The sequence below is a fragment of the Salvelinus fontinalis genome, chromosome 21 (genome assembly GCF_029448725.1).
Source record: "Salvelinus fontinalis isolate EN_2023a chromosome 21, ASM2944872v1, whole genome shotgun sequence".
NCBI classification, from domain to species: Eukaryota; Metazoa; Chordata; class Actinopteri; order Salmoniformes; family Salmonidae; genus Salvelinus; species Salvelinus fontinalis.
The window spans coordinates 34,229,085-34,252,371 of NC_074685.1; the positions used below are offsets into that span (position 1 = coordinate 34,229,085).

At 42.6% G+C, this 23,287-nt stretch overlaps 1 protein-coding gene across 7 annotated transcripts in view; it reads left to right on the forward strand.

The window, feature by feature from the left end:
- Positions 1-23,287, forward strand: part of LOC129818749 (membrane-associated phosphatidylinositol transfer protein 2-like) — a 67,517-nt gene that overhangs the window by 28,044 nt on the left and 16,186 nt on the right. For all 7 annotated transcript variants that reach the window (XM_055874945.1, XM_055874949.1, XM_055874948.1 and 4 more), the window contains exons 3-9: positions 12,543-12,757; positions 13,114-13,232; positions 14,049-14,282; positions 21,896-22,243; positions 22,352-22,447; positions 22,575-22,685; positions 23,024-23,085. In XM_055874945.1, coding sequence (XP_055730920.1) covers positions 12,543-12,757; positions 13,114-13,232; positions 14,049-14,282; positions 21,896-22,243; positions 22,352-22,447; positions 22,575-22,685; positions 23,024-23,085 — 1,185 coding nt within the window. The remainder of the gene's footprint in view (positions 1-12,542; positions 12,758-13,113; positions 13,233-14,048; positions 14,283-21,895; positions 22,244-22,351; positions 22,448-22,574; positions 22,686-23,023; positions 23,086-23,287) is intronic.

Sequence of the window (23,287 nt, forward strand, 5' to 3'; positions counted from 1 at the left end):
CTATTTTGTGAAGTGCACCAGTCCCTCCTGCAGCAAAGCACCCCCACAACATGATGCTGCCACCCCCGTGCTTCACTTTTTTTTCTGAAGTCTTGGCTGATTTCTTTTGATTTTCCCATGATGTCAAGCAAAGAAGCACTGAGTTTGAAGGTAGGCCTTGAAATACATCCACAGGTACACCACCAATTGAGTCAAATGATGTCAATTAGCCTATCAGAAGCTTCTAAAGCCATGACATCATTTTCTGGAATTTTCCAAGCTGTTTAAAGGCACAGTCAACTTAGTGTATGTAAACTTCTGACCCACTGGAATTGTGATACAGTGAATTATAAGTGAAATAATCTGTCTAAACTATTGTTGGAAAAATTACTTGTCATGCACAAAGTAGATGTCCTAACCGACTAGACAAAACTATAGTTTGTTATCAAGAAAAGTGTGGAGTGGTTGAAAAACGAGTTTTAATGACTCCAACCTAAGTGTATGTAAACTTCTTACTTCAACTGTATCATGTAGCATAGTATTGCATGGCTAACATGCGTCAATCAGGATACAATACCTAGCATAGCATGGCTAACACACTGCATGCAGAATACAACATATAGCACATCACGTAGCATTTACGGAATATAACATCGTCCTAAAACAGTGGTCTAGGTCAGAGAGTCATCAGATTGTTGCTGTGACCCAGAAGACCTACTGACCCTAGATCAGGTGTTAGGTGGTGAAGTGAGCTGTGTGTGTTAATGCTTGTGTGTGTGTTTGTGTGTGTAACATGGTGTCTGGTTGTGTTCATGGTTCAGGTCACCAGTTTAATGTGAGCTTTCTAAGGCCAGCTGGCTCTCCATATGTTTGTCTCCAATGTTTTGCGTACAGTCTCTCTTCTCTCTCTAGAGGAGGAAAATATTAGCACGTTGGTTTCGGGGATACGAACCCACGGTACAGTAGCTACTTTTGAAGAGCAGATCTTTCCTAGGATAGTCGCAGCCAACCAGACTTCAGGACATTATCCTAGAGGACTATGGCTGATTAGGTCACCTGGTGACCCTTGACGGAATACAGTCTGCGAGACCAACACTTGATGAAGCTCCATGTGCTGCCTGTTTTAATGTTAATGTAAACGTTGTAAACCTTACCCATATCTCTCCTCTGGGGCAGCGTCACAGCTGAGCGGTTGGTAGCCATGGTAACCAGTGACATCAGCAGCAGCGTGGCAGTGGCTGCCGTCATTTGTTTGCAATGAGAATAAAAGACAGAGAGAGGGAAGGTGATTGGGGGAAGCAGATAAAGGGGGCACGGAAGGGAAACGGAAAGAGGGAGACTTACAGAGGAACGGGCAGAGACTGATGGAAAGAGACAAAAAAGAAAGAGAGAGGCAGAGATTGAGATGGAGGGAAATGGAGAAAGAAAAGTCAAAATGATCCAGCCAGTGTTTCCATGACAATGTTACACTGCTGATTTTGCAGTGGTGGAAAAAGTACCCAATTGTCATACTTGAGTAAAAGTAAAGATGCCTTAATAGAAAATGACTTAAGTAAAAGTGATTCACCCAATAAAATCCTACTTGAGAAAAAAATATTTGGTTTTGAATACACTTAAGTACCAAAAGTAAATGAAATTACTCAAATATACTTAAGTATCAAAAGTAAAAGTATAATTTCAAATTCCTTATATTAAGCAAACAAACAGCACCATTTTCTTGTTTTGTTTATATTTACGGATAGCCAGGGGATGCTCCAACACTCAGACATCATTTAGAAACGAAGCATGTCTTTAGTGAGTCTGCCAGTTCAGATGCAGTAGGGATGACCAGAGATGTTCTTGATACATGAGTGAATCAGAATATTTTCCTTTCCTGCTAAGCATTCAAAATGTAACAAGTACTTTTGGGTGTCAGGGAAAATGTATGGAGTAAAAAGTACATACCTTTCTTTAGGAATGTAGTAAAGTAAAAGTAAAAAAATATAAATAGTAAACTAAAGATACCCCAAAAAACGACTTAAGTAAAAATACTTAAAAGTACTACTTAACCAAATCACACTGGTGTAAAGTACTTATCTCCTCGATTGGAGTGTGTGTGTATGTATGTATGTGGGTGTGCCAAATTAGAGACTAAACACAGGGAGAAAAGAGGACAACAGACAGTAGGATGGAGAGCCACCTTATGGTGGTCCTATTCAGTATGTCCATTGAAAGACTGGAGAGCTGCAATGTGGACTGTGCTTCATATGATGTATATAATTGGTACTTATTGATACATTACGGTCACTTATTGGTCACATACTAGGCCGACACACACCTGGTTTCCCTGGGCTGAAGTAAGCATTTGTATGGCTGGAAGAGACTGACTCTGCAGTGTAGACCTTGAGGACCTGTTTCATGCTAACTTTGTGTTTGTGTGTCTTTTTGCTAACCTTGCGGTATCATATAAAATATTCAGCGGTAACTGGGGCCCAGCAGAAATCAGACCTCAGCAAAGCCAAGACATTACTATTCCTGTGGTACTTTCAGTCTCCGCTGCCCTCTCAGCTTCCAGCCCAGCACAGCCTGCCACCATTACTCACACTCATTTCTCTCCATATTTCTCTCTTTCTATCTTTCCCGGGCTGACCCTCCCTGTCCCTCCATGCATGTCTTCAGGCTCAGATACTGTAACCAAGGAACTCTCTTTTGGCTCCCGGGACATTTTCTTTTGTCTTTTTTTTCTTCTTTTTTTAACTTCTTATCTATTTGTCCTTGGTGCCTGGGCTTTACTGTTCCTCTCAGCACAAAACTTTCAATCTTCAGGCAGATTCCTGGAAACACTCTTTTCACACTTTTCTGTCCATGATATTGTTTTTCTCACGTTCAACACTTCTCTGTCCTTCACCCTTGCCAGCACCATGTCATAGACGGAAGTACTTTGGGCATCTCAGTAGTTTAAAGTGGCTTCCTCACCTCCTTTTCTCCCTCTGCACTGCTGTCAATGTCAAACCACTGGACAAGTGAAAGCAGATTCCTAGTAGGCTTCCTAACATGCCTCTTTTCCCCACCTATGTCACGTTTTCAAAGAGGAGATGAGGAAAGGAACAGACCTTGGTTCAAATACATGCATATTTAAATGAATTGTTATTTAAATACAAATGTTCTGTTCATTTGAGTATTTTTTTTACATTTACATTTAAGTCATTTAGAAGACACTCCCCACTGGGTACACCACGTCATTTCAACGTGAACATTTTGTTCATATTTGGTTGAGACGTTGATCAATGAGATTTCAACCTCTATTCACCCACTCAAAAAGACAGATGTTTGTTGAATTCCCAATGGGTTATCACTATGCTTTCAACCATCTAAAAGTACAACCAAATTCCAATGGGACTACAATGTCAAATATTTATGCAACAACTTAATGTGTTAACACTGTGCTTCATCTAATAGCACAACCAAATGAACCGGATTGCAGTTGAGATTACATTCATTCAAAGTACAGTTCAATGATCAATACTGTTCAAGAGTGTGCACATTTTTATGGCAATTGTGAAGATCTCCACAGACCTGCGACCTTTGCATGCTATTTTGAACATGCACACTTTCTATGATTACATAAAAATACATTTATAGTTACATCGGGCTAACATCAAAATGTGGCCATGGATGTATTTGTATTAAGAATCCCAATTAGATGCTGCCAAGGCAGCAGCTACTCTTCCTGGGTTCCAAACACATTAAGGCACTTGGATCACACATAAAACAAAAGATAAAACAGTGTATCATATAATATTGTTACACCACTACATATCTACAATACAAAATGAGTGATAGCACTATACAACAATATTACAATATACGTGTATGTAGATTGCGTGTGCTAGCGACAGTCTGCGTATGTGTGTGTCTGTATCCGTGTGTGTGTGTGTGTGTGTCTCTTCACAGTCCCCGCTGTTCCATAAGGTGTATTTTTATCATTTGTTTTCAAATCTGATTCTACTGCTTGCATTAGTTACCTGATGTGGAATAGAGTTCCATGTAGTTATGGCTCTATGTAGTACTGTGTGTCTCAAATACTCTGTTCTGGACTTGAGGATTGTGAAGAGACCTCTGGCCGCATGTCTTGTGGGGTATACATGGGGTGTCCAAGCTGTGTGCTAGTAGTTTAAAAAAAACACCTCAGTACATTCAGCTTGTCAACACTTCTTACAAAAACAAGTAGTGATGAAGTCAATCGCTCCTCTACTTTGAGCCATGAGAGATTGACATGCATATCATTAATGTTAGCTCTGCGTGTACATTTAAGGGCCAGCCGCGCTGCCCTGTTCTGAGCCAGTTGTAATTTTCTCTTTGTAGCACCTGACCACACGACTGAACAGTAGTCCAAGTTTGACAAAACTAGGGCCTGTAGGACCTGCCTTGTTGATAGTGTTGTTGAGAAGGCAGAGTAGCGTTTTAGTATGGACAGACTTCTCCCCATCTTAGCTACTGTTGTATCGACATGTTTTGACCATGACAGTTTACAATCTAGGGTTACTCCAAACGGTTTACTAAGGGTTGGTAACAGGCTGATTGGTCGGCTATTTGAGCCAGTAAAGGGGGCTTTACTATTCTTAGGTAGCGGAATGACTTTTGCTTCCCTTCAAGCTTGAGGGCACACACTTTCTAGTAGGCTTAAATGTAAGATATGGCAAATAGGAGTGGCAATATCGTCCGCTATTATTCTCAGTAATTTTCCATCCAAGTTGTCAGACCCTGGTGGCTTGTCATTGTTGATCGATAACAATAATTATTTCACCTCTTCCACACTCACTTTACAGAATTCTAAATTACAATGCTTGTCTTTCATTATTTGATAAGTTATAGTTGGATGTGGTGTCAGCGTTTGTTGCTGGCATGTTATGCCTAAGTTCTTGCCAATTAAAAAAATCATTAGAGTAATTGGCAATATCAGTGGGTTTTGTGATCATGAGCCATCTGAGTCAGTGAATGATGGTGCTGAGTTTGCCTTTTTGCACAAAATGTAATTTAAGGTGCTCTAGAGCTTTTTTTTATTGCAATTCTTCATGTCATTTATCTTTGTTTCATAGTATAGTTTGTTCTTCTTTTTATTCAGTTTAGTCACATAATTTTTCAATTTGCAGTACATTTGCCAATCGGTTGTGCAGCTAGACTTATTTGCCATTCCTTTTGCCTCATCCCTCTCAACCATACAATTTTTCAATTCCTCATCAATCCACTGGGATTAAAAAAAATGTACAGTCATTTTCATAATTGGTGCATGCTTATTAGTAACTGGAATAAGCAATTTCATAAGTGTGTCAAGTGCAGCATCTGGTTGCTCCTCATTACACACCACAGAACAACACATATTCTTTACATCAACAACATAGGAATCATTACAAAACGTATTGAATGACCTCTTATACACCATATCAGACCCAGCCTTTGGAACTTTGGTTTTCCTAGATATATTGTGATCACTGCATCCAATGGAATGGGACAAGCTCATTTCTGTAACGTTAGTGAAGATGTGATCAATACGTGTTGATGATTTCATTCCTGTGCTGTTTGTAACTACCCTGGTAGATTGACTCATGTGGGCAGCTTGATGAAAGCCAGTCAATATTTAAAATCACCCAGAAACTATACCTCTGTTGATATCACATATACATTATCAAGCATTTCACACATTTTATCGAGACACCGACTGTTAGCACTTGGTGACTATAGCAGCTTCCTTACAAGAATGGGCTTTAGGTGAGGCAGATGAACCTGTAGCCATATGACTTCAACAGTATTTAGCATGAGATCATCTCTCATCTTTACAGAAATGTGGTACTGAATATAAACAGCAACACCTCCACCACTGGCATTTCTGTATTTTCTGTAAATGTTATAACCATGTATTGCTACTACTGTATCATTAAAGGTATTATCTAAGTGAGTTTCAGAGATAGTCAGAATATAAATGGCATCTGTTAATAACAAGCAAGTTATTAATTTCATGAACCTTGTTTATTGAGCTACATGTTTTACTGTGGGCTATTTTTAGCACTTTTCTGGGATGCTTGCTTGTTTTCATTGATTTCCTGGGAAGCTTAGCAGAAGTAGAGATGCTCATGTTATTTATGTTAGTGCAGGGTGAGCTGCACACAGTGGACTTCCTGCTAGGGCACACCACCTCAGTGCTAACAGCATAACGCTGGTCTGTAGGCACGTGATTACTGCATACAATAGCAGTAGCATCAGCAGAGGCATTCAGGGCAGTCAGAGGGACATAAATTAGGTTACTTACATTGTGTCTATCAACACCCCTGGTATAATGTACATTTGCCTTAGCATTATGACAACTCAGTGACACAATGGTAGGGATTAACTGAGCTGGGCTTGGGTCATTGATAAGTCATTGTCTCAATGCAGCCTTATAATGCTGTGAAATGATCCAGGAACCCAAATTATTCGGGTGGATCCCATCCTCCTTATAAAAAGTGTTTTGTTTCCAAAAGCTATTGGAATTGTGAACAAAAGTTACACCCATTGAACTGCAATAATCACTTAGCCAGTTGTGAAGAGAGAGAGTCCTGCTAAAGCGTTCAATGCCACGATTCAGAGGGCACAGGGCCAGATATGATGAGTCTTTTATTAGTGTCTAGCAGGGAATCAATCAATCAGCTCTTTAAAATCCAGTTTCAACTGTTCAGAGCTGCCTTCATAATGTCATTAAAACCCACATGGACTACGATAGAATCGATTTCCATGTCCTGGCGTAGTACATTCGGGAGCAACTTAGTAATGCCATTTACTCAAGCCCCGGGATAGGACATTGTTTTTGCACTAGGAACTGTCACATGTTTTAATATGGAGCTGCCCCAAATCACGGCTGGCGAGAAATGTTACTAATTTTAAAGTTCAATATATAGTGTTACATTAATTTGTAAGAGCCATAACTTTAGGCTATTTTTGTATAACAAAGGTATTATTGAATTGTGTTTGGTTGACAACGCAACCAAATAACAGTTAAAGAATGTCCAATTCTTGGATAATTTCATCTGACCCACTGGCTTAATCCTATTCTTTAACTTTTATTTTTGGTTTAGTTGGAGACATGAAACCAACATAGAATTTGTAACTTGTTGACATGTTAATAAGCTATGTACTGTATTGCTAAAGTGATATTGAACTGTGTTTGGTTGTCAATGCAACCAAATATTAACATGTAAAGTGCTTTTAAAGATTGATTTGATTAGGTTGTGGATTGAGATGGAGACGTGAATCCAAAATATCAATGATTAATTTGTAGACAAACTGGAATTAAAGCCAGAGGAACAGATGGAACTATGCAAGCAGGTTCCATGTTATCCAGAATCCTTGGGACGTCCCAACTTTGACGTTCCCCATTGAAGTTGAAAATGGTTAAGGTTGAAACATCACATCACAGTTGAAAAATATATGGCAAATAGAAATAGATGGTCTTCAGAGACAGATGGGAGGGTTTGAGGGTAGCTGAAGGATGGGACTAAAAACGAACAAAAGAGAATTATTGTAAAATATACTGTTTGTAAAATGTATATTGTATGTATACGCTGGAAGTAGAAGCTTAAGTGTTGGTTTCAATTAGGGGAGGGATGGTAGGGTTAGCGGAAAATAATAACGGGGGGGGGGGGGGGATGGCTTACGGTTGGGATTAAGGGTAGGGGTTTGGGTTTAGGGTAGGGACGTCCCAAGGCTCCCTGATAGCACTAACCATCCAAGTAGAAGATACATCTCCTTCAAAGGTTGATATTTGGTTGTGCTGACAACCAAACACAATTCCATTTCTAGTTTGTCTACAAATGAATATTTCCTATGTTGGATTCATGTCTCCATCTCAACCAAAAATCGGTGTTAAAGAATAGGACTAAATCTAATCTAATCAAACTTTTAAAGGTGCACAAAACGCTCTGCCATTTCCTGGTTGCTAAAATTCTAATAGTTTGCCTAATTTAGTGTAGAGAATCAGTGTACCATCTAAACCGCTGTGAAATATATTTTTCATAACCAAAAATATTGTATTTTCAGCTGTTGTACAAAACCGAAAGTAAAAGATACAAAAACAAAATGTAAGAACGGGAAGAAATAATGCACATAGAACAGCTCTACCAATTCTCTCTACTTGCTTTCAATGAGAATTACATATCTATAACTCGTGTTGGCCAAAAAGTTACATATTGCAGCTTTAAATGCACTTTAAATAAAGATTGATTTGATTTAGTACTATTCTTTAACTTAGATTTTTGGTTGAGATGAAGACGTGAATGGGAGACCTAAAGAATAACTACCCTCCAGTAGGAGGTGCTGCACAGCCTATAGTTTTTTTCTGATAGTGGATATAACGTTGAAGATCTGACGTTGTTTCTATGGTACAAATTCAACATATTTTATACAAGGTTTCTCTATGCTAAAACTGGGTTACAATGATGACATTATCCTGTGGTTGAAATTTCACCCTCAAAACAATACTTAACAATAAAAATCCAATGTATCCAATCCAATGTATTTTCCAGGTAGATTCCACGTCACAATACAACGACAAATTACGTTGAAACCACATTGATTCAACCAGTTTGTTCCCAGTGGGTCTCATCCAGAGCGACTTACATTTAGTGCAAATAATGTGGACAAATCAGCAACTTTGATTTGAAGTATTTGAAAGTATTTCCAAATAACTTCCTATAAAAAGCCGAAACTATTTTCAAAAAATACTTATTTCAAAATACATTATTTCAGATACCCCTAGCAACAAACTAGCCTCGCATGTCACCTCTCTCGAGCTTACATGAATGGTTCGCTATCCATGCAGCGAACCATTCATATAAGCTTGACAGATCAGGGTGGCATGCGAGGCTAGGACCAGTTTCGTACACATACAGTCCACACTCAAAGTTTCCAAACGGCCAAACATTCAATGGGATCCAGGGATATGGTGCAACCAAAAGGTTTATTCTTCTTATATCTAACAAAAAAAATATTCTCCAATCAACTTAAAGCAGAGATTACTTGACATGGAAAATACATAATATGACCTGTTTGTATGTCTATATGGTCAAAAAACTATACCACTCCCGCGTCTAGCTAGGATTCCTCCCCCCCGAAGGCCCAACTTCCTGCCTTTATCCTAACACACTTACCACAGTAAAATGAATGGGCAAGAGGGGGGGCAAAAACTAAGTTACACTAACAACAAATGAATACATCTCAATCAGGTAAATATAAATCATAAAGGTACATACCTAATATTTTCATCATATACATTCATATATTTACACAAATGTACATGGAGCTCTGTATGTTCTGTCTTTTATACAAATAAGTCCAAATCGGCTCGAACACAGATAACAGACAGGTAGAGGGCAGAACACACACGGATCCCCTACCAAATCAAACCCACCCCGACCCCTCCCCCATGCTCTAATAGAGCCCCACCCCAAAGCCAGACTTAAAGCAGACATGATATACAATGAGTAATATATTCCAATAGTAAAAAAATACAAAGGTATTATAAGACAAAGTTTTTAAAAAAGTCAACTAGTTGTATTTTAAAATAAAAAAATATTCTTATTTTGAAATGTCTTTGAAAGTAATTGAAATACCCTAAATAGTATTTGAATTTCTGGAGAGGAAATCACTTTAGACCATTGAGATGATCCCGACCTAGACACTCTCTTACTTCCTTTCTTTCTCTAACTGACGCCTTCTGTTCTGCCCTCGAGGCAACAATTCTCAGGCACAGATATCTCCCTTCTGCTGTGGAGGAACACAATTGATGATGGGCAGCTCAACCATGGACTCTGTGCATGCATGTGTGTTTGGTCGGGTGTGTGTGGGTGTGTTTGTGTGTGTCAGGGCTGGCGTGATGTGACCTGTCAGCGCTGTAATGAAGTGCTGGTCTGCTGCTCCCGCAGTGAGAGCAGACACAGCCACGTGCCTGTGTGTGCGTGCGTGATCCAGCATTAGATTTCTCCCTTGGGGCTGTATCAAAATTAATGTCACATTTCCTTATTAGAGTCTTTGCACCAAATCAATGTTTCCAGACCCTGGTCTTCCAGTACCCTCAACAGCACACATTTTTGGTGTAGCCCTGGACAAACACACCACATTCAACTCATTGAGGAGTTGATGATTAGTTGACAAGTTGAATCAGGTGTGCTTGTCCAGGGTTACAATAAAATGTGTACTTTTGGGGGTACTTGAGGACCAGGGTTGGGAACCACTGCTGCACAGTACACCTACTGAGTCCCTAACCAGACACTCTCTGAGCTTCCACTCATATTATGGAGAGTTTCCACTTATATTAAGCAACAATTACTCCATTCCCTGTGGTAGAGGCCTTCAGAGGGGAGGGGAGGGTAATGTAAGGCCCTCAGTTCTGCTCCTATATTAGATTACATACTAAATGACTGCAATTTCCGAGCTGTTCCACCGCCTCTTATGACCTTCACTCCTCACCACTCCCTAAAACCCCATCTCACATCTACAGACGGCGAGAGAGGGTGCGTCCCAAATGGCATCCTAGTCCCTATATAGAGCACTACTTCTGACCAAGGGCGCATAGGGCTCCATTTAGGAAACAGCCTTAGTGAGGCCTGGAGGCTACGTTGGAATAATGGGAATTCTGCTGGTGTGATGGGTGACCTAGCTTCTGTTGGATTAACCAGACCCTGTGAGATCAATCTGCTACAGTTTCCCAGCTTGACTGCCGTATTATGCCCTGTTAGGTCTGATGCTTCTTCAGACCTGGCTCTGGCCCAAATGGCACCCTATTCCCTATTTAGTGCACTACTTTTGACCAGGGTCCATTGAAAGTAGTGCATTATAGGGAATAGGGTGCCATTTCAGACACAAACTTGTGGTCTCAGAGACATTTACATTTAAGTCATTTAGCAGACGCTCTTATCCAGAGCGACTTACAAATTGGTGCATTCACCTTATGACATCCAGTGGAACAGCCACTTTACAATAGTGCATCTAAATCTTTTAAGGGGGGGGGGGGGGGGGGGGGTCAGAAGGATTGCTTTATCCTATCCTAGGTATTCCTTGAAGAGGTGGGGTTTCAGGTGTCTCCGGAAGGTGGTGATTGACTCCGCTGTCCTGGCGTCGTGAGGGAGTTTGTTCCACCATTGGGGTGCCAGAGCAGCGAACAGTTTTGACTGGGCTGAGCGGGAACTGTACTTCCTCAGTGGTAGGGAGGCGAGCAGGCCAGAGGTGGATGAACGCAGTGCCCTTGTTTGGGTGTAGGGCCTGATCAGAGCCTGAAGGTACTGAGGTGCCGTTCCCCTCACAGCTCCGTAGGCAAGCACCATGGTCTTGTAGCGGATGCGAGCTTCAACTGGAAGCCAGTGGAGAGAGCGGAGGAGCGGGGTGACGTGAGAGAACTTGGGAAGGTTGAACACCAGACGGGCTGCGGCGTTCTGGATGAGTTGTAGGGGTTTAATGGCACAGGCAGGGAGCCCAGCCAACAGCGAGTTGCAGTAATCCAGACGGGAGATGACAAGTGCCTGGATTAGGACCTGCGCCGCTTCCTGTGTGAGGCAGGGTCGTACTCTGCGGATGTTGTAGAGCATGAACCTACAGGAACAGTATCTAAGTCCGAGTGGTGTGTTACTGTGTACCTCCCCACATGAGTAGAATAAAACACTGGCTAACTTACGGGGTCTGACATCTGTCTCCTAGTCTACCAGTGCCAGGGTAGACGGTACACTCTTAGAGAAAAGGGTGCTATCTAGAACCTAAAATGTTTTTTCGGCTGTCCCCATAGGAGAACCCTTTGAAGAACCCTTTTTGGTTCCATGTAGGACCCTTTTCCACAGAGGGTGTAGGAGTGCCTTAGGAATTGAGAGGAGCAATCTCTTCACACACACATAAGCAGACAGTCGCATGCAAGCATGCGCACACACACGCACGCACGCACACACACACACACACACACACACACACACACACACACACACACACACACACACACTGGTAGCAGCTGAGACATGTAACAGTGCTAGTCGGGAAGGGAAAGTTGCATGATAGTCAATATGCAGCGTATTGATTACTGCAGTAGCAGTCCGTACAGTGCAGCAACTGACTAGAACTCCCTCCCTCATTCATTCTGTCTCTCTTTCTCTCTCCTCTCTCTCCTCTCCATCTGACTCTTATTTTTCTCTCTGTCTCTCTCTCTCTCTCTTACTCGCTTTCTCGCTCTCTCCCTCTCTCCTCTTCTCTATGAGGAAAGATGAAAGCTAATACACCACCAGACTGCCAGGAGAGGAAGAGGAGGAGAGAGAGCAGGAGGGAGGAAGGAAAAAGGGAGTGGAGAAAGGAGGAGTGACAGGGAGAGGTTTTATTTGGGGGAGGGGAATATTTTGACGTGGCAGCCATTTTTCTCCTAACTCACCACTTTGGTCATCATTATGATTAGAATACATTCAGCTTTGAGACGAGGATGAAGTCGTGTGTGTGTGTGTGTGTGTGTGTACGCTGCAACCAGTTCCACTGAAAAGCAGGCCCTGACTCCTCCCTTCTTCTTCCTTCCACTCCTCTTGCAGAAGAAGAGCCGAGAGGAGAGTTGTGGTGAGGGCAGTGGGGTGGAGATCCTAGAGAACAAGCCGTATGAGGATGGTCCAGGCGGGTCGGGACAGTACACACACAAGGTGTACCACATCGGGAAACACATCCCCTCGTGGTTCTGCTCCATCCTGCCTCAGGCTGCTCTACGCGTGGAAGAGGAGTCCTGGAACGCCTACCCATACACACGCACACGGTGAGAGACAACACACACATACAGATGTAGGATCTTAATTTGAGCCAGTTTGCTACAGATCAAATTTTATGACCAATTTATGCAGAAATCCAGGTATTTCCAAAGGGTTCACATACTTTTTCTTGCCACTATATATACACACACTTACATCATTACACACACACAAATGTGTGTCCCTGAGGCCCGGAGTGCATCTCTACCCTAGACCCCCTACCTTACACGCCTACACAAATACAAGATGTACAAGTGACATTCTCCTAAAGCTTCCTATTCTTTCCACAACACACATCCCACTCTATCTCCCGCTCCCCCACTCTCTCTCATTCTCTCTCTCTCTCCCCTTCCTCTCTCTCTAGGTATACCTGTCCATTTGTAGAGAAATTCTCCATAGACATTGAGACGTATTATAAACCTGACACAGGGACCCAAGAGTGCTTCAATCTGTCATCAGCAGAAAAAAGAACAAGGACTATAGGTATGGCACACACACACACACACACACACACACACACACACACACACACACACACACACACACACACACACACACACACACACACACACACACACACACACACAAGCCTACACGCCTTCTCAAGCCTACTGTTCTCAGTCTGTCTGTCTGGTCTTCATGGATTTCAGAGAGCAGTCAGCAATTCGCTGTTTCACACACACTGTGGTCTTTAAGATGCAGACAGCGTGTGTTCCGTCCTATGCTGCTGCTAGTGTGTGTGAGTGTGAGCTGCTGGCTGGCTTAATACTGCAGCGCCACTCCCACAGTGCAGTGTGTGATAGGTGTGTTGTCTGGCCCAGACTGACTCTGCGGGGGACGATTACATAACCACACACACACACACACACACACACACACACACACACACACACACACACACACACACACACACACACACACACACACACACACACACACACACACACACACACACACACACACACAGTAATGTGTATGGGGATAGTAGATCAGTGTTTGTTGCTGCTCTTTGTGTGCTGCAGCACATCTCTCTGACACAGACACTCAAGCACACAAGCGCACACACAACACACACGTAGCAACACACTCAGGTCGTAGAGCAGAGCAGTGGAGACCTCTAGTGGCTTCTAGCCAGCAGTACTATTGTTCCTCCTTTTCTCAGTTCTATTCTGGTTCCCTCTGCCCTCATTCACTCCAAAATTAGACATAGTCAAGGAATGTCAATAAGTAATCGTCTCATAATTCACTACATGGATAATTTTGGTCCGTGCACTGACTGTGTTTGTGTTCTTCCTCCAGACCCCATTGACATTGTGAAGGACTACATTGCACCCCATGAGTACCTGGTTGAGGAGGATCCTAAGCTGTACTTATCAGAGAAAACCAAGCGAGGACCACTGACTGACGACTGGATCGAACTCATCAACCAGAACCCGACCCAGAACACAGTCATGTGTGCCTACAAGCTCTGCAAGGTGGAGTTCAGATACTGGGGAATGCAGTCCAAGATAGAACGCTTCATTCACGATGTTGGTAGGTACTGTGTGTGTGTGTGTGTGTGTGTGTGCGCGTGCGTACGCACATAGGCGCCTGAGTAATGGCACAAACAGAGCAGCTGTACCCCCACTTTCAAAATAAGGGTGTAAATGTATTTTTTTTGCCAGAAAGTTATCACAATCCATTCGGGTAATTTCACATTTTCAATAATTAGTGATGTTTTGAGCTAGTCTGTATTAAGATAAATGTGTCCATTTCTATATGATATAATAATGAACAGATTGCATTTTGCACCCCCTCCCCTGTCGCCTCAAGGTGAATGGTTTTGACCACTCAAAAGTTTGATTTTGCTCCTGCATGCCACTGTGTTGGTTCAGTGCAGTTAGAAAGCACTAGTTACACCACTGGTGTTTAAAATGAATAGACACCTGCAAAATAACACTGTTTATCTATTTTGCAGTGGTGTAAAGTACTTAAGTAAAAATACTACTTTAGTCGTTTTTGGGGGTATCTGTACTTTACTATTTATATTTTTGACTACTTTTACTTCACTACATTCCGTTAGAAAATATTGTATTTTTTACTCCATACATTTTCCTTGACACCCAAAAGTACTCGTTACATTTTGAATTCTTAGCAGGACAGGAAATTTGTCAAATTCATGCACTTATCAACCGAAAATCCCTGGTCATCCCTACTGCTTCTGATCTGACAGACTCACTAAACACACATGCTTTGTTTGTATATTATGTGTGAGTGTTGGAGTGTGCCCCTGGCATTCCTTAAATATTTAAAAAATAATTGTGTTAAGTATATTTTAAACTTTAGACTTTTACTTGATTCATTTTCTATGAAGGTATATTTACTTTTACTCAAGTATAACATTTGTGTACTTTTTCCACCACTGCAATTTTTATGTACTGTTTAAATTTGTATCGTTGTTTCATGTCGGATGCACTCGGCGTATCGTTATTTTATTTGAGTGGCGCGTGCAGGTTGGGCTAGCCTTGGTGGGCTAGCTCAAAATGCGTTTCCACTGCCTCCAGAAATTAGATGTTATGTTGCTAGGTGGACAATATTTTACTGCAGCTGGTTTCGCTAATGTTGCTAGATAGGTTGCTAGCAAAATTATTTAATTCACCCGTACCATGGTGCAACTAACGTTACCCCATACTCTGCTAGTTCCAGACAGACTCAGAGCCATGTATTTAGCTTGCAAACGTTAGCTAGCTAGCTAAAATACTACCTTGCTTGCCATGGCATTGGCTATTAGTTGGCTAGCTAATCAAGCAAACCAGACGACAGGTTTGATATTATGTAGCTAGCTAGCTTTGCATATGACCTGGCCAGCTAAAATGACTGCTATAGCTCACGTTAGCTAGCTTGTTTCAACAGTGATTTGCTAGCTAACGCTAGGTAGAGAGCATTCGAGGGCTGACTGTTCTCGTAAAAGTTTATTGTGTAGTGCAAACATTTATGTTGGATCCAGCTATGGTGGAAAACTGCATGGCCGGTAGCTCACGGGCTGTCAATAAGTAGCTCACAAGTATCAGTAGGCCTATATTACATAATTTAATCTGTGACATATTTTTTCTTCCCAAGCTGTTTACAGGCATTTAACATCATTTTTGTTATCTATTTTCCAAACATCAATCGGTTAAATCACATTGTTAAAATGTTTTCATTCAGTCCATTATTTGTGACAAAAAGAAAAGGAAAACTTAATGTGCAATTTAACAATGATTTTACTTAACCTAACAAGTACAACATTCTAATTATTATTGGCAATATTATTCCTCTCATTTTCCTCATTGTCATGTTATCCTGGCCACATTCTTAACAGTTTGGCCTGTCAATCGATCACTGTGGCTGGGATTGTCAGGGAAGGCGGTGGGATGTTTGTCAGTCACTGCGTTGGTCAAGTTTCAGACCTGGAGAGATGTGTGGCTGGGGAAGGGAGAGAAAATATGAGAAAAAGACTGAGAGAAAGATGGTGCGGACAGAGAGGGCTGTCTCGCTTCTAGTTCTTAGGAAACTTTGCAGTATTCAGTTTTTTATGTATTTGTCAACATATCAAAGGAGATGATCTCGGACTTCAGGAAACAGCAGAGGGAGCACCCCCCTATCCACATCGACAAGACCGCAGTGGAGAAGGTGGAACGTTTCAAGTTCCGCGGTGTACACATCACTGATAAACTGAAATGGTCCACCCACATAGACAGTGTGGTGAAGACGGCTTCAACCTCACGAGGCTGAAGAAAGTTGCCTTGTCACCTAAAACCCTCACAAACTTTTACAGATGCACAATTGAGAGCATCCTTTCGGGATGTATCACCACTTGGTACGGCAACTGCACCGCCCACAACCACAGGGCTCTCCAGAGAGTAGTGCGGTCTACCTAACGCATCACCGGGGGCAAACTACCTGCCCTCCAGGACACCTACAGCACCCAATGTTACAGGAAGGCCAAAAAGATCATCAAGGACAACCACCCGAGCCACTGCCTGTTTACCCCGCTGTCATCCAGAAGGCGAGGTCAGTACAGGTGCATCAAAGCTGGGACCGAGAGACTGATAAACAGCTTCTATCTCAAGGCCATCCGACTGTTAAATAGCCATCACTAGCGCAGAGAGGCTGCTGCCTTTATACACAGACTTGAAATCACTGGCCACTTTCATAAATGGAACACTAGTCACTTTAATAATGTAACTTTAATAACGTTTACATATCTTGCATTACTTATCTCATATATATACTGTATTCTATACTATTCTACTGTACAGTATCTTAGTCTATGATGCTCTGATATTGCTCGTCCGTATATTTATATATTCTTAATTCTATTCCTTTACTTCGATTTGCGTTGGGTATATGTTGTGAAATTGTTAGAGATTACTTGTTAGATATTACTGCACTGTTGGTGCTAGAAACACAAGCATTTCGCTACACCCACAATAACATCTGCTAAACACATGTATGTGACCAATAACATTTGATTTGATTTAGTGAATAAGAGAGTGAGTAACAGTTGGAGGGAGAGGTATAGAGAACCATGGTGGTAATAAAGGAAGAATGATGAAAAGAAAAACAGGGAGAAGGAGTGAGAGAGAGAGAGAGAGAGAGAGAGAGGAGATAAGAAAGGCAGCAGGATTAATTTCCTGCCTGTGTTCTTCTGTCAGCTCATCAGTCTGCATCATGACAGTGATTTACTACTGCTTAAGGAGTCAGCGTGCTTCAGTTCGACGTTATGCTGGCGACTAGCCACACCAGCCAAACTCGGCTAGCCAAACCGAAGGAGTGTGCTTGTATTCTCCTTTTAAAAGCCATTCGCTTGAAAAATGCAAAAAAAACGTAAATAGTACTATTTGTCCAATTTATAAATGCCGTAGCCAGTATTTCCTCAAAATAGTCAGAATTAATAAGATAACTCAAGAAACCTGTCATTATATATACACTACCGTTCAAAAGTTTGGGGTCATTTTTAAATGTCCATGTTTTGAAAGAAAGGCAATTTTTTTGGCCATTTTAAAATATCTTCAAATTGATCAGAGTAGACATTGATAATGTTGTAAATGACTATTGTAGCTGAAAACAGCAAAAAAAATGAATGGAGTATCTACAGAGGCCCATTATCAGCAACCATCACTCCTGTGTTCCAATGGCACGTTGTGTTAGCTAATCCAAGTTTATTATTTTAAAAGGCTAATTGATCATTAGAAAACCCTTTTGTAATTATGTTAGTGTAACAGTATAACTTTAAACCGTCCCCTCGCCCCGACATGGGCGCGAACCAGGGACCTTCTGCACACATCAACAACAGTCACCCACGAAGCCTCGTTACCCATCGCTCCTCAAAAGCCGCGGCCCTTGCAGAGCAAGGGGAAACCCTACTTCAGGTCTCAGAGCAAGTGACGTAACCGATTGAAATGCTATTAGCACGTACCCGCTAACTAGCTAGCCATTTCACATCCGTTACACTCACCCCCCTTTCAACCTCCTCCTTTTCCGCAGCAACCAGTGATCCGGGTCAACAGCATCAATGTAACAGTATAACTTTAAACCGTCCCCTCACCCCGACACGAGCGCGTACCAGGGACCTTCTGCACACATCAACAACGGTCGCCCACGAAGCGTCGTTACCCATCGCTCCACAAAAGCCAGGGGAAACCCTACTTCCTACTGCAAGGGGAAACCCTACTTCAGGTCTCAGAGCAAGTGACGTAACCGATTGAAATGCTATTAGCGCGTACCCGCTAACTAGCTAGCCATTTCACATGCGTTACACTAGCACAGCAGAAAACTGTTCTGATTAAAAAAGCAATAAAACTGGCCTTCTTTAGACTAGTTGAGTATCTGGAGCATCAGTGTTTGTGGGTTCAAAATGGCCAAAAAACAAAGACCTTTCTTCTGAAACTCGTCAGTCTATTCTTGTTCTGAGAAAAGAAGGCTATTCCATGAGAGAACTTGCCAAGAAAATGAAGATCTCGTACAACACTGTGTACTACTCCCTTCACAGAACAGCGCAAACTGGCTCTAACCAGAATAGAAAGAGGAGTGGGAGGCCCGGGTGCACAACTGAGCAAGAGGACAAGTACATTAGAGTGTCTAGTTTGAGAAACAGACGCCTCACAAGTCCTCAACTGGCTGCTTCATTAAATAGTACCCGCAAAACACCAGTCTCAACGTCAACAGTGAAGAGGTGACTACGGGATGCTGGCCTTCTAGTCAGAGTTGCAAAGAAAAAGCCATATCTCAGACTGGCCAATAAAAATAAAAGATTAACATGGGCAAAAGAACACAGACACTGGACAGAGGAACTCTGCCTAGAACGCCAGCATCCCGGAGTCTCCTCTTCACTGTTGATGTTGAGACTGGTGTTTTGCGGGTTAATTTGACGTTATTGTAATGGACAAGGAATGTGCTGTCTTTCAAAAACAAGGACATTTCTAATTGACCCCAAACTTTTGAACAGTAGTGTGTGTGTGTATGTGTATATATATATATATACATATATATATAAAAATGAAATCATATTTACATAAGTATTCAGACCCTTTACTCAGTACTTTGTTGAAGCACCTTTGGCAGTGATTTCAGCCTTGAGTCTTGGGTATGACGCTACAAGCTTGGCACACCTGCATTTGGGGAGTTTCTCCCATTTATCTCTGCAGATCCTCACAAGCTCTGTCAGGTTGGATGGGTAGCATTGCTGCACAGCTGTTTTCAGGTCTCTGCAGAGATGTTCGATTGGGTTCAAGTCCGGGCTCTGGCTGGGCCACTCAAGGACATTCAGAGATTATTTTTTGCACTATTGGTTAGAGCCTGCAAGTAAGCATTTCATTGTAAGGTCTACACCTGTTGTATTCAACGCATGTGACAAATAAACTTTGATTTGTCTTGGCTGTGTGCTTAGGGTTGTTGTCCTGTTGGAAGGTGAACCTTCACCCCAGTCTGAGGTCCTGATCACTCTGGAGCAGGATTTTATCATGGATCTCTCCGTACTTTGCTCCGTTCAACTTTCCCTCGATCCTGACTAGTCTCCCCGGTCCCTGCCACTGAAAAACATCCCCACCGCATGGCAACCTCCAAGCGGGCTGTCATGTACCTTTTACTGAGGAGTGGATTCCGTCTGACCACTCTACCATAAAGGCCTGATTGGTGGAGTGCTGCGGAGATGGTTGTCCTTCTGGAAGGTTCTGCCATCTCCACAGAGGAACTCTGGAGCTCTGTCCAAGTGACCATCGGGTTCTTGGTCACCTCCCTGAACAAGGCCCTTTTCCCCCGATAACCCATCCGTAACCGCCCGACTATATGTGATAAAATGAAAATCTGAGGCCAGCACCAAACCTAACTCGCAAATATAGAAAATGTGCTGTACAGTTCCGTTTCCCCCCCCCCCTTCAACGTTTATTGAACAATTACGTTTTTCTTCCACATTTATTCAAATCAAATCAAATTGTATTCATCACATGCATCGAATACAACAGGTGTAGACTGGTCCGTGAAATGCTTACTTACGAGCCCTTCCTCAACAATGCAGAGTTAAAAAGTAAATGGTAACACGAAGTAACAATATTGAGACCGTATATTAGGAGTACCGGTACTGAGTAATTGTGCAGGGGTACGAGGTAGTTGAGGAAATTGAGGTAAAATGTACATGTAGGTAGAGGTAAAAGGGACTAGGCGATAATAAGCAGAGTAACAGCAGCGTGTGTGAAGAGTGTTAAAGTGTGTCTATGTGTGTGTGGCGTCAATATGCATGTGTTTGGTGTGTGTTAGCGTATGTAGTGTTTGTGTGTGTTGGAGTGTCAGTGTAGTATGTGTGAGGTTGTGGGTAGAGTCCAGTGAGTGTGTATAGAGCTGGTGCTAGAGAGTCAGTGCAAATAAAAAGGGTGTCAATGCAAATATTCAGGGTAGCCATTTGATTAACTGTTCAGCAGTCTTATGGCTTGGGGGTAGAAGCTGTTCAGGAGCCTTTTGGTCCCAGACTTGGTGCTCCGGGACCACTTGCCGTATGGCAGCAGAGATTTGGGTGGCTGGAGTCTTTGACAATTTTTAGGGCCTTCCGCTGACACCGCCTGGTATAGAGGTCCTGGATGGCAGGGAGATCGGCCCCAGTGATGTACTGGGCCGAACGCATTACTGTCTGTAGCCAAGCAGTTGTGATACCAAGCGGTGATGCCAACAGATGCTCTCAATGGTGCAACTATAACTTTTTGAGAATCTTTTCAGATCTTTTCAGCCTCTTGAGGCGTTGTCGTGCCATCTTCACTACTGTGTTGTGCTTGGGCCATGATGGGTCCCTAATGACGTGGACACCGAGGAATTTGAAGCTATCTACCCGCTCCACTACAGCCCCGTCAATGTGAATGGGGACGTGCTCGGCCCTCCGTTTCCTGTAGTCTACGAATCAGCTCTGTCTTACCTCATTTGAAAATTTAGGCCTATTGAACAGGAGCCTAATGTTTTTCTGAAACAACACATTTCAAACAATAGACAAAGTCAAACAATAAATCACACCTTCCGCATGCTTTTATGAAAAGGCCTACGCACTAATGCCCGATTTTTTAAAATAATGAAAGAAAAAACACAATGTAGCCTATAAATATAAATTGCACAGTAATTATTATAGATTTTTTGGTATGCGTTTTTTAATCTTTATTCACCACCCACCCGCTTGTTCATCCACATAATATTTAATGAACCTAAACCTGCCCACTCCATGGATATAACCGCAGGGACTGCAGGTTATGAGTCAACCCGCGCATCACTAACACACACTGACCTACTGCTGTTTGTTCATATACACTCTCTTCATTTTTACACACAGCTCATCTAATCCTCTCGTGTTACGGCTGAGTTGAATGTTGAATCACCTGCTAGGTGTGTGTGCGTGTGTGTGTTGTAACTGTGTTTCTAGTATGTGTGTGTGTTGTGTGTGCGACTGCTCTGTGTTGTTGCTGCTGTGTGGTGCTTGTTCAGTACATTATGACTGGCAGGCTCATTAGTCTATTTCTAATGAATGTATGCACGATTGATGGGTATTGAGAGAAAGGAAAATAATTATATTGATTGGAATTGAGAGCGAGATCGCCGTGATAATGTTATTAATCTCCTGCTCTTCCCTCTCCCCTCCTTCTCCTCCCCAGGCCTGCGTAAGGTGATGGTGCGTGCCCACCGGCAGGCGTGGTGCTGGCAAGATGAGTGGTACGGTCTGACCATAGAGGACATCAGACAGCTGGAGCTGGAGACTCAGCTAGCCCTGGCCAGGACGATGGCCCAGTACAGTCTCAGTGACACCGAGGAGGGGGCGGAAGTGACCAACGGGACCCCTGCCACCCCCGACCAGGACCAGGAGGGAGTGAAGGCCCTGGGGGAGGGGGGAGAGGTGGAGGGAGGACGGACAGGGCTGGGAGATGCGTTACAGACGCGTGGAGAGCTCACCAAGCAGTGGTCAACTTCGTCCAAGTCATCTAATAGATCCTCGAAGAGAGGTGGTGAGTGGGGCGATGCATTTCTCTGTTCAATAATTACCAAGTCTCAAATCAACCCAGAGCATGAGAAAATAGTGCCCTTAATCTATTTCCTTTTTCCTGTCCACACAGGAAGCCCCGTCCACCAGAACATCTCAGAGTGGCGGATGCAGAGTATCGCTCGTGACTCCGAGGACAGCACGGACGACGAGTTCTTTGACGCTCACGGTTTGCTATGACATTTTATTTCCAGACCGCTATTACAGTTACTTCATCAGCTGTTACTTACTGGGGTTCTATGACTGTTATTACATGTTAATACAACATCAACTGTTACTGATGTCTGTCTCCTCAGAGGACTTCTCTGGGGATGAGGAGATGCTGTTACATGCCAAGGAGATGACCAAGTGGAGTTCCAACGACCTAATGGACAAGATGGACACTACAGAGATGGACGAGGGCCAGGGTAGGACAACACACACACACACACACCTAATTAAGGCATATATATATGTAGTAATGTATGCGTGTAAGTCTGTAATGTCTATGTTAATATTTTTAAATGTATGTCAATTGTAAAGTATTTTTGTCTATAATATTTTTTTTGATATGTGTCGGACCCCAGGAAGACTAGCTGTCGCCTTTGGCAACGGCTAATGGGGATCCCAGTAAAATCTCAATCAAAACACATACTGTACACACGCACAAGCTCCGTTCGTCATTAAGATTTCAGATCTTCATGTCTTATATCAGGAAGTTAATTTGTTTAATAAAAAATAATTGTGTGTGTGTGTGTGTTTACAGAGAGCCTGTATCAGTCGGGTGAAGAGTATGCCGCGACCAGTAGTGACGAGAGACTTCTTGAGGTATGCTTCCAACACCTCATCTAGACCCCAGGAAGAGTAGCTGCTGCTTCTGCAAAAGCTAATGGGGATCCAAATCAACAAATAGCAGTATGAAGAATGTATGAGAGTAGCCTAGTAAACAACATGAGTTCTCACTGAGGGTTACTAACTATAGCTTCATCATTTCTTAACAACATATCTTAACAATATATTAACAGCAATG